Consider the following 13001-nt stretch of genomic DNA (forward strand, 5'->3'; position numbering starts at 1 on the left):
TGCAATGCATGAAAGTTTCAAAAATAGCAAATTCGCTAATAGGGCACGCAAATTACCATGAAGTACAACTTCATGGTAATTTGCAAAAACTTTGAAAAATGCACTAAAGTGCATTTTTCAAAGTTTCATGTTGCGCACACACATGCCCTAAGGGTATGTGTGTGCGCAACATATGTGCACAGGTCAATTTCAGGGGTGCAACAGTGTATCCTTTGGACACCCCTGCACCCTTGAAATCGCAATCTCAATTTGCGAATCGCTAATTGCGATTCGCAAATTGAGATTGCCTTCCCATTCATTCCTTTGGGCCTCTAGGCCCATAGGAATGAATGGGGAGGTATTCCTTAATTGCGACTCGCAATTTGCGAGTCGCAATTAAGGAATTCGAAGAAATCGCTATTTTTTCAGTGATTTCTTGATGCATTACATTTTGCTATTCCTAAATAGCGATTCGGTATTTTTCGCTATTAAGGAATCGCAAAATGGGTTCTTGATGCATCTGGGGGTTAGTCACTAAATTTGCATTACATTCGTATTTATTAGGAAGGGAAAATAAGCGTGATGTCACGCGCCCTCTGTTTTACGTGGTTCACTTGGCTATTCACGTTCCCGCTTTTACGCTAGTCTATTCAAAATATCAGAGTTTGTATGCGTGGCAATATTCTATTGCTGCGCTTATCTGTCGCAATATGTATTCATCGTGGTGAAGTCTTATCGAGCAAGCCGGGATTGAGTCACATGTGAGGTAGATGGAATCATGTGATGGAAATGATTCTTCGCTATGTCTTTGCGCTACTGTATACAAATAAAATATGATAAATACTATTACGTAAGGGCATTATATGTTGCGCTTTTATATTTTGCGATCCGGTGTGGGAATAAAGTATGTTAAAAATTCGTACATTTTGTACGGTGCTTAAACCAACCTCCCAACCTCCCTCGAGCCCTCGTGTCAGCGTACCTTATGTCCTATTGTCTGGACATCAGCGGGCGGCCAGGAGGTTAGTGCCTCCTTTATAACCCCCCGCACGCTTTAAGAAAATGCTTTTGCACATTTTATTTTATTTTTGATCACTGTTCCAACATGGATTGGTAACTTAAAATAACAAGCATTTGCAATGCAATAGGTCTCGCATTATTAAAGTTTGAGCATTATTTAGCAATGCCAATAGCTCAAACTTTAATAATACGAGACCTATTGCATTGCAAATGCTTGTTTCTTTTGAGATTCACTGCACGAAAACCTGTTTATCACTGATCACTACTGCACTAACCAGGGGTACACCTCTGGGCGAAGGAAGAACTAACCCTATGATGATGCTGACACGTTTTAAGAGTTAGGCGGAGAATCAAGCTATTTTCTCAGGTAGGAATACCTGAGAAAATCCCTTCTTCAATTAAGAAGGCAAATGACTGCATGTAATGAAGGATCATGCAATGTAAGGAAATAAGAATAGAGTAAAGGTTTACGTGGTAAAAGGAATCTAGACCACCATAGACCCTATATACATGTGTGAGATTTAAGTTTACCTCATAGCTTTCTGTTTGGGAGACAATACAAGGCCCAAACTATAGACTAGAAAAGTAGAAAAAGGAATCAAAGGTAAAACGAACTTCTATATACACTTGCCAATTGTATATCTCTTTTAGTCAAAATAAGGTCAAAAATAAAACAAAAAATATATGGAACATTAATAATTTTGTGTGTACTTAACTCTGTTTTACAAACAGGTATTATTATGTTTCTTACTTTTGTCCTTAGAATTACCACCATGTGCCAGAACGGCAGACTCCTGAGGGTAAGTGCTGGGATCAGATAAGTGTAGTTTCATGCATAAATTATCATCAATTAAACGCAGAGCGCATTTCGACCAAAGAGCCTAAATAATGCAATCCTTTGAATGTCCTAGTTTGCCTTTCTTGTCTCTGCAGGAAAGTTCAGGAGCTGAGCAGGAGCAGCCACGCAGGATACCATGAAGCAAGGGAGAAAGGCGACTAAAACACAGCTGAAGACGTCGAACATGGTGTGTAGTGACCCAGAAGCAGAATGTAAGTCAACCGACGGCTGCTAGGCGCATGCGTGAACACTAGAATGCCAAGCACAACTTTCTGCCTCGTGAGGCCAGCTTTATTTCTGAAGTGCTCTGTCTCTGATGCATCCGGTATGCGGATCGCGGCAGGTGTGACAATCTCCTTGAGTTCTGATGTGATAAAGCCTCTTCATAAGGTTGTGGTGGGATACGGTGTTGAATGCTGCTGAGAGGTTGAGGAGGATCAGGACTGTTGTTTCTCCCCAGTCGAGGAGGGATCTGATGTCGTTAATGGCAGCGATCAGGGTGATTTCAGTGCTGTGGTTGGTGCGGAATCCAGATTGGAAGGGGTCCAGAAGATTGTTGAACTCCTTCTATGGTGGTTGATGGCCTGTTAGAGGACTTTGGTGGGAAAGGGGAGCAGAGAGATGGGACGGTAGTGCCTGAGTTTGCTGGGGTCGGAAGAAGGTTTCTTGAAAAGGGGCTTGACTTCTTGACATACCAGGGGTCATAGACATTTGAACTCCTACAGAGGGTAAAGGGCACCAGAGGGGGTGCTGCGCTTTTCTGGGGATTGCTATGTAAGAAACAAGGACCCGCTGATATGGATCAAGATCCTGGGACAGGGTAAACAATGTATGCAAAGTAACACTCCCAGGCACACAAATAAGGTACTGGCACAATATAGTTGGCAAACAAACTATAGTCAATAATAATAGATAACTAGTTCAAATTAAGAAATACATTTTAATTCAATACAATAGAGAAAATTGATAAAAATCATTAGTTCATTGATAAGACTCGATAAAATAACATTGTAATTATACATATGTTTTCACATTTAAAAAGAATTATATTCTAAAAAGTGGATGGTTTCCTGTCCCCTTTTCTGGGGATTGTACATTGCAACCCTGCAAATGTACATTTATTGAACTGTGTAGATTCTGTTTTGTTGGGAGCTTAAAGGACTTTCTTTCTTACTAAAAATAAGAGCAGGGCTAGACATAACATTATTGTGTCTATTGGTTGACTGTTGAGTTTTTATCTCTTGCCCCACCCTCTACTTCCGCGAGAAGCCTTTGACTGCTCAATATGACAGAAAGAGATGTTCTTGGCTCAGTTTCGAGCCATAGTCGGACAGACCCCAGGACACCAGAGGCAAACAACCTCAACCTCTCCTACCCATGGTATGACGGGAGCCTCAATGAGGATAGACGGGCCATGTGAATGGCAGAGCGCACTTGGAGGTCAGCCCCCTCTGCACTGCACCTAAAAAGCCTGAAGAAACAGAGAAACGCCTACTTCAGGAAAATTAAACGCTCAAAAAGAGATTTCTTCAGCCTACAGCTCGCCCAAGCAAAAAAACGCCCAAGAAAACTGTTCGAGCTAATCAGAACACAATCCAAAGAACAACCCCAGACACTCAGCGCCATGGGCGCCACACCTTCCTGTGAAGACTTCTCTGCTTTCTTTAACCAAAAAACTGACAACATAAGAAGCGATCTCCTCAATGATGCAATCCTTCACTCCAACCCCCAACACACAGCAGTGCCTGAACCAAAGAACAATGCTACATGGTCATCCTTTGGCACCTACTCCGAAGAAGAAATTGGCAGATTGCTCAGCATTCTGAAACCATCTAATCACCTCATTGACCCCCTTCCTGCTAACGCTGTAAAAGACTTTACCCCCTTGCTCCTCCCACTCTGGACTAAGATTATCAATAGCTCTCTTCAACAAGGATCCATCCCTAATGCCCTCAAAGTCGGGCAAGTCACACCGCTACTAAAAAAAACAACAGCAGACCCCACTGACCTGAACAATTACCGCCCTATTACAAATATTCCCACCCTCGCTAAACTGTTGGAAAAATGCGTACAGCTACAACTGACTAAACACATAGATAAGTTTGATCTCCTCAATGCTCATCAATCAGGCTTCCGAGCAGGGCACAGTACTGAAACTGCCATGACTCACATAGTGGACGACGCCCTCCAAATCCTAGACCAAAACGATACCTGCCTCCTCATCCTTCTGGATCTCTCCTCAGCATTCGATACAGTTAAACATGAGAACTTACTCGATCTGTTAAACACAAGAATGGGCATATCTGGGACTGTTCTCAAGTGGTTCACCTCCTTTCTACACAACCGATCACAAAGATTCTAAAGTAACAACCTGATGTCCTCTCCGGTACCTGTATCGCTAGGCGTCCCTCAAGGATCCTCCCTCTCCCCAACACTGTTCAACCTAGTTATGGAACCTCTCACTACCTTGCTACAGACATCCAATGTTCACTTTCACATGTATGCCAACGACACCCAACTTTATCTCAAAATACAATCTCCCAAGGACATCATGCTTCTGAACACCACGATCAGAAACACCCAATCCTGGCTTGCAGAGAATCACCTCAAACTCAATGCACTGAAGACTGAGTTCCTCCTGATCTCACCTCCCGTAAAAATCTCTATGGCCCAAACATGGCTTAAGCACTTAACGGCTCTAAATGTACAACCTACCGTCGTAGACTCAGCAAAATCTTTAGGCATAACACTTGACGCCAATCTCACCATGCAGCAGCACATCAGCAAGGCAACCAAAGGAGCGAACTTCCAAATCAATACCTTGAGAAAACTTAAACCCTTCCAGCCTGCCAAAGACTTCCAAACTGCAGTACAATCTATAGTCATCCCGCACATAGAATACAGTAGCAACGCCCTCTGCGGACTTCCCCTAACTACAACGGCACCCCTAAGAGCGTCCCTTAACGCTGCAGCAAGACTCATCACTGGTTCAAAAAAACACTCGCATATTTCCCCTGACTTTAAATCCCTGAACTGGCTGCCATTTGAAGCCAGAATACATCTGAAAATCGCCTGCATGACTCACAAGGCTGTACACATGAACTCACCCGCCTACCTCAATCAAAAGCTGACAATCTCGGGTGGCTCTAGAACTACTAGAAGCACAAACAATCTTCTGCTGAAGCCTCGAAGATTTCGGAAGGAAAAAACCTATAAACGCTCCTTTTCAGGAATGGCACCCAGGATCTGGAACTCACTCCCACCTGAAACCAGGCTCATCTCCTCCAACAAACTTTTTAAGAAAGAAGTAAAAGCGATCCTCATGGCTAAATACACATGATCTATTATTCTGTATCCCTCATGAATCTGCTCTGTAAGACCTGCTTGACCCCTTGGACTATTTGTATTACTTGTATTATCGACTTACTTGATTGTGTACGTTCCCTTGTTGTATATTGATTGTATACGCTCCCTCTTTGTATATTTTTATATTGTTGACGCACCTTTCTGACTTTGCAGACTGTATATTATCGGCGCAACTGCTTGAATATGCACCTTGTATCGACACTACCTCACCTAAGACCTACCTCATGTTTTTGACCTACCTATGTATCTACGCACCTTGTACCTAACTACCTCAACTATTACATTGTATTACTCTATCACCCCCGTGTCCTGTAAAGCGCTCTGATATCTGCAAAGATCTTGTTCGCGCTATATAAAACTTTCAAAATAAATAAAATAAATAAATAAATAAAATAAACCAACAGGATCATTAGCCTTGACCGTTCGTGGTCTGGCAGTGCATAAACCCTGAGCCTTGTGCGCAGGGCTCTGATCTAGTGCACAGTGTTTTACAGCAATGAGCGCGTCACTCAGCTGTCAGTACTATCAGGCAGCATAGTGACGAGTGAGGTAACAATCACTCTAGAATAAAGAGCCGGTCCTTTGCGTATCTGGCTCCCCCACTCTGGAACTCCCTACCTATTAATTTACGTCTAGAAAAGCACTATCTCAATTTTTGCAAGGGCGTAAAGACATGGTTGTTTAACCAATAGTATCTTTTTCCTCAACTTGTATCGCTTATCTCATGCGTTCCTAGGCGCCGGGAAACCTTCGGATAGCTGCGCGCCATACAAATTTAAAATAACATAACTTAACATAACAGAGTGTATTTTAGGAAAAACTCTACACAAAAACTGCGGGAGAGTTTATCACTTATCATGAAATGTTCAGGGCAATGAAACCCTTGTTAACTTTATCACTCCAGACACCCTGGTCCAACACTTACATATTGCGAGCAGTGGCAGTGTCAGAGTGGTGATAAATGTGCACTAATGCTGATGGTGCTCCCAAACTATAGGCCTGCCCTTTCTTCCAGCGCGTGGCAGGGTTAAGTACACTAGTTATCCTGGGACATTCCAATCAGATGTGGCCAATCCCTGTAGGAGAACTTGAAGGCATAAAATATGACATTACATTACTAAAAGCTTGGTTTAGGAATGGTCTTACACCGGGCTTGCTCAATGGATCGATAGATAACTCTGGATCCATGCATACACATACGAACAGAGGTGCACAATCATACAGATGAATGTGCCCACTCACATACAAATGCTTGTACACACGACAGAGGGAAATCTTCACTCCATGCATACACAGGCTCACAGAGGCACAGACACACCCATGCATGCCTGTACTTACACGCAGAAGCATTTAAAATCTCATAGGTCTGTAACTACAGATCCATGCAAAACAAACTCACACAGGCATAGACTCATACAAATGCACACACTGATGTGCACACACACACACATATCCATAGACAGTTGTACAAATTCACAGATCAATATTTCCAAACCGTGTATACACAAACCCCGCAAACTCACACTCTCACATAGGCACACCCATGTATACACAGAGATACCTACATCATTTCACTGATGTATAACTCCAGACCTATGAACGCAAGCTCACAGAAGCACACATGCATTTGCACACTCACAAACACCACCAGACTTTGCAATATGCACATTTTTAGACAGGCGATTACAAACCCACAGCCAGTATATGCAAACTAAAGCATACACAACCCTCAAACACACATGTACTCATATATACATGCCTTGAATACTCCATGGATCAAAATATATACATGCATACGCAGACACACAAACACTCGTCCATGCCCACAAAAACACACAAAGATAGAGATGCGAAGACATGCATGCACTACCAACCCCATGATCATTCATACATGAACACAGACTTAGACAAGTACATGTAAGCATGAATATGCATCAACGCACAAATGCGCACGCACATACACACACTAGTACATACTCACAGCCAGATGCCATAGTTGTGCTCACATACACTTCACACACCATGTAAGTTTATATAAGTACTATCTTAAGGTCAGAAAAGTAATTCTTGTTTTTACTTATATTAGGACGAGCCCTTGGATGATTTCAGCCATAATGTCCAAGCCCAGTGACTCCAGTCAGTATATTTATCTGGTGGGGACCATGATCCAGGCTGTAGGGTGACGAATCAGACTCTGTGTGTCCACACAAAGACATGGACACAGAGACAGCACTCACTGCAGCCACTCACCCTCAAGGTTTTATATTGTTCCTCCTCCTTGACTTTAGAGTCCAGAATATATTCCTCCTCTTTCTTCAGAAGACGCAGCCACTCTTGAAGTTTTACCTGCAGGGATAAGAGTGCAAGAAGTAAGTGAAGATCTGTAGAGTGTTGTCTTTCTTACAAAACAGAGTCACTACAGAACCTGCCCCATGTGCGCAGAATGAACGTACCAGTCATACATTAATAGTGTAAGTACCACCCAAACATATCCAGATTGAAAGTACCAGTTGAACATATAAGGATTGCGAGCACCAGCCCCAAGTATCACAGGCAAGAATACAGACAACAGTGTCACTTCTTCAGTTCTGTTATTGCCTAGAAGGACCTGAAATCCTGTTCCACACAAACTAGCTGGATGTACGTTGTTACAACGCATGCTTTTACCACACATGCTTTTACAACGCAGGCTTTTCAACGCAAGTCGTTACAACGACTTGCGTTGGGGGGTGCTGGATAGTGAATAGTTTAATTTACTATTCCAACTCCAGTCCCCGTGGATAGTAGGGAAGGTGTTGGATAGTAAATTAAACTATGGCCTATCCGAGAGCGCCCCCCAGCGCAATTCGTTGTAATGACGCGTTGAAAAGGCACTGCGTGGTAAAAGTTGCGTCGTAAAGGATGTTTCCCAAACTAGCTTCATCACTGGCACTAACGCCTTCTAGATAAAGACACTGGGCTCGATTCACATAGAAAAACTTAGACGTTTGGTCCAAACTTAGACCAAACGTCTACGACCTTGGTAATTCACAAAGGGCTTTTACGAGTACTGTCTTTATGGTCGCGCTTGGGGTCAATGACAGGAGTCAGGCCATTGTCTGCAGAGAGTCTGCAACAGAGCAGTTACAGCCCTTTACGGGATCTGCAACAGAGAAAACAGGCAACACACTCATAAAGGGTCTGTGACGAGAAACTTGCCAGAACGAGACAGAAGACACCAGCCCTTTACAGGGTCTGCAGCAGGGATCAGGCACCAACCTCAAACAGGGCTGCAGCTGGGAACAGGCAGGATTAGTGAGAGAGCAGGCAGCGACCCCAAGCATGGAGTTTGGCAGGAGGGCAGCAGTCAGATTGGGAGCGTAAACAGTAGAGTCAAAGGTTTTGGCGCAGTGTCCATGTGACAAACTGCTTCAGTTTTACTATCCTGGCCCGGGATATCCTCTTGTGTCCAAGTCCCCTGATAAGAGACTTATATCTTACATGTTGCTCTCCAGAAGAGTACGAGGTTGAGGTCCGCCCAGAGAGGTCCTGCTTATACCCGGGTGGATCCCACTCCCATGACCAGTTCATGACACTACTAAAGGCTTGTGTCAGACGAGTACAATAGTGCGGTAGACGTCGCCTCAAACTCAAACTGGAGAGTGACTGATTCTACCTTCTGACTCTGTGTAGTTTGTCATCTCTGGGCTCCACTTGACTGTATGACATGTGCAGCATACATGTTGTGACACAGATATGTATAGCGCTGTATTACCATGAGCAGGGCCTCACAGTGCTGTAAGGCTCAGGTACCTTAACCCCTTACCTGCGGCCGCGATTTTGCGGCAGTGCTGCACTTCCGCAAAAGCGAGGTAGTGCTGCCGTCGGCCAACGGCCAACAGAGAAGGCAAGGGTTTAAGGCCCAGGTCTCTAGGATGCAGTGCTTGTGGACATGTGAGATGAGGTTCACATGTGCAGCGATGGGGGCCTCGGTGTGTATGAAACGCTTTCTGTTGTAGGGTGAATCAGAGTCTTGGTTGTAGTCAGCGCCTACAGTCCCCCCTTCCCTTTGTAGCCTCCCTGCCATCCCCTGCTCCTCACAACCCCCACTGGCCCCGCCCTCCATTAGAATGTTTTTAAGGCCAAGTACAACATTTGTCTTGAATAACTATCCTGATGGAAGGAGGGATTGTGTCTGGTTCACTATCAAGTTCACTGGTTCCCTCCAAATGTCTGGGGCTAATTATGAATCTGGTTGGACAGTTGGATTGGAGCGAACTATCCAAGGACAGGATATAAATGTCCCCTTTTAACTTTAAGAAGCTCTGGACAGCACTAAAGAGAACGCTGAAGACCAGAGGCGGGAATGATGGCCGTCTCCCTTCTACAGGAGGCGCTAGACCCCAGGACCGAGGAAGGACCTCTACTGAAGAGAACGCTGGGGACCAGAGGCGGGAATGATGGACGCCTCCCTTCTACAGGAGGCGCTAGACCCCAGGACCGAGGAAGGACCTCTACTGAAGAGAACGCTGAAGACCTGAGCCGGGAATGATGGCCGTCTCCCTTCTACAGGAAGCGCTGGACCCCCAGAACCGAGGAAGGACCTCGACTGAAGAGAACGCTGAAGACCAGAGACGGGAATGATGGCCGCCTCCCTTCTACAGTAGGCGCTGGAGCCCCGGGACCGAGGAAGGACCTCTACTGAAGAGAGCGCTGAAGACCAGAGACGGGAATGATGGCTGCCTCCCTTCTACAGTAGGCGCTGAAGAGAGCGCTGAAGACCAGAGATGGGAATGATGGCCGCCTCCCTTCTACAGTAGGCGCTGGACCGCCAGGACCGAGGAAGAAGGTCTGTTGCTGCTGAGGAAGGACCCTGGAGGTGGACTTCCTGCGAGGGGGTTGTCCTGATCACCAAGAGCCCAGTCCAGTGCTCAGCACCTTAAAGTGAGGAGGTCGAAGACTCTGAGCCTCTCAAGATCAGGCACCTGTGATCGCAGCCCGGCCCGACGGTCATTCCTCCTGTGAGGGGTTCCCAAAGCCAGCGAGCTTCAAGCAGCCAAAGCTACAGGAAATCTTCACTCTGTGCCCAATGATGATGGAAGTCTAGCGCCTGGACCCTGCTCTCCACTTGGTGACTGATAAACCCTGCACTGCTGGGGAGTCATCTGCACCAAAGCCCTTGTGACCCTGTGTGCTTCACAATGGATTGCTGCAGCTCTTCTGCACCTCTGCTGAGTTTGTGCCCATGTGAACCTGTGTGCTACACCCTGCATTACTGTCTCTCATCTTCTGCATACCATCACCATGTGATCGTGTGTGCCACAACCCAAAATAAACATTCTATCCTCTTAAGGATTTAACATGTACATTGACTAGTGAATCTTGAACACCCACACACATACCATGTGCTCCTCTGCAGCTTCTTCCTCTGCGGAACTCTCACTTGTGAATCGTTAACACCCACACACACTCCTTGCACAGACTTCTCCTTGGGGTCCACGGGTTCAGTATGAGCCATAAGCATCCACACACATACCTAGCTAGAGCTCTTTAGCAGCCTCCTGTATGGACTCTCGAAGTGCCTTGTGATTCCCTGAACACCCAGACATACCCTGTTCTGCAGGCTCCTCTATGGCATAACACAGGTAGGGTGACCAGATGACTCCCTGCCACGGGGACACAACATTTCTGGGCTTTAGATTTAACAGAGCAGGGCATTCTGGGACTCGTAGTCTTGGTACATTTTAATGGACCCTATTGCTTCAACACACCAGATAAAAACGATTTGTAAAAGCTAAATCCAGGAATGGACATGTGTTGTCCCAGTTACATGGAGCCATCTGGCCACCCTACAAAAAGGGTTACTTATGATCTCTGAACACTCTCACACACAGCTTTTGCTCTTCGACTGCCGCTTGGTGCGGCTCACCAAGCGACTCAGCGATCCTTGAACAGCCACAGACGTACCCTGTAGTCTTTACTTGTCGTTCAATTACATCCACACGCACCGTGTGCTCCTCTGCAGGGTCTTCAATGGGGCTTAAAGAGTGACTCTGAGATCCCTTAAGGCCCACAGACGTACCTTGTGCTCCTCTGCAGCCTCCTCTATTGGACTTGCTGAGTGACTTTTATGCTCCTTGGATTCCCGGCAGACCCAGCACATCATGGTCTGATCCTCTGCACAAAACAGCAGCTGTGCCTGGTTATGTTTCTCACACAGATTCTCCTCTGGGGCCAGCTTAATCTGTTTTAACATTTCCACCACGTTCCCCAGCTGCCTGTTGGGTCGGAGGTTTTTCCCAGAAGATATTTCCCTGCACTGTGGACAGGGGAAGTTTCCATCTCTCCCCTCCCAGCTCTGGGTGATGCAGGAGCGGCAGAAGTTGTGACCACAATCTATAATCATCACCGGATCAGTGAAATATTCCAAACAGATGGAACAAGTGGCCTCTTCCTTGAGGTTCCCGAGCTGAGCTGCTGCCGCCATGATGCAGAAATGCAGGAAGTGTAGGTAAGTTTCATTTCTCTCCCTGTGTGCAGTGGGTGTGTCTGTGCGTCTGCCCCGCTCTGTGTGCAGTGGGTGTGTCTGTGCGTCTGTCCCTCTCTGTGTGCAGTGGGTGTGTCTGTGCGTCTGTCCCTCTCTGTGTGCAGTGTCTGTGCGTCTGCCCCTCTCTGTGTGCAGTGGGTGTGCCTGTGCGTCTGTCCCTCTCTGTGTGCAGTGGGTGTGTCTGTGCGTCTGCCCCTCTCTGGCTGCGCTGGGACTTCCGGGTTCCTGTTACAGCCCCAGAGCAGAGAACTGACTCCTCTGCTCTGACTCGAGGTTCCCCTCTTTTCTCAGCTAAAAATACCAGCAATTCGGTTTGTTCTCAGATTCTGTAAGTGTCAGGAGCGGTCACATAAATATGGACTTCTATAAAATCCTCAGAGTTATTTTTAACGGAGCAATTCTGCTCCTGTTTGTTATAATATTTGTTTTAGAACTGTGATGACATCTGGAAAATAATTGTGAAACAATTTCTTACTGCATTTGCTGCTTGAAAGGCTGAAAAATAACAGCTTTTCTCACTTTTTCACATGTAATAAATCATAACAGGGTACACTGGCATTACCTGCAATTGGAAGACCAAATTATAGTGCAGGATTGAATACATTATTCAGTGAGATAAGTATGCGGCTTAACATCAATCTGTGACAGTATTATTTCAATATCGTGCACTTTTATCTCATACAATCATGGTTTGAGCAGAGGCTTCATCTCATTAGTGCAGTTAAACACCCCACTGCAACATTCATCAGAGACCTGGTGACAGTGAAGCCTTGGAAAGGGGCTGCCACTGTGGGCCACACATGGGGCTTGTTAGTCATTGTTCATCTGTTTGAGGTAGATACAGTTTTATGCGGTACATGTGGCATAGCCGTAATTACATGCACAATTCAACGTGTGCAAAATCCATTATCCCCGAGTGTCTGCAAGCCGCGCCGCCCCCTTAGTGGCGCTCCAGTACCGTCGTACTGGGGGTCGAGGGCCGCGCCTGCTTGTGTGCCTGCACCCGCTGACGTCAGGATCCGAAGGCATCCCTGAACGGGCTGAGTCGCACTGCCGTGCACGACTCGTCCCAACCGTGAAGGAATCGAAGCATTCTTGAAATCTACCCGGGTGTTGTATCCTCGTGCTTCCTGCTGAGCTCGCCTCGCCGCATGCTCTGGAATGTGGAATCCTGTGCCTAGGTATTCCAGTGATTCCAGTGCAGCGGTTGGCGTGGGCTCTTCATGTCTCTATCTCGCTTCTTTAATAAATCCTCATTTTCCACTAAATCCT

At 46.0% G+C, this 13001-nt stretch overlaps 1 protein-coding gene across 1 annotated transcript in view; it reads right to left on the reverse strand.

Moving 5' to 3' along the window:
- The window catches only part of LOC147710244 (E3 ubiquitin-protein ligase TRIM39-like), a 136965-nt gene extending 125034 nt beyond the window's left edge, over positions 1 to 11931 (reverse strand). The window contains exons 1-2 of the mRNA XM_086920918.1: positions 11265 to 11931; positions 7454 to 7549 (exon numbers count right to left, since the gene is read on the reverse strand). Of these exons, the coding sequence (XP_086777044.1) occupies positions 7454 to 7549; positions 11265 to 11669 (501 nt within the window). The 5' untranslated portion in view covers positions 11670 to 11931. The remainder of the gene's footprint in view (positions 1 to 7453; positions 7550 to 11264) is intronic.
- Between the last annotated feature and the right edge of the window lie 1070 nt (positions 11932 to 13001).

The sequence above is a fragment of the Lissotriton vulgaris genome, chromosome 5, assembly GCF_964263255.1.
Source record: "Lissotriton vulgaris chromosome 5, aLisVul1.2, whole genome shotgun sequence".
Classification (NCBI taxonomy): Eukaryota; Metazoa; Chordata; class Amphibia; order Caudata; family Salamandridae; genus Lissotriton; species Lissotriton vulgaris.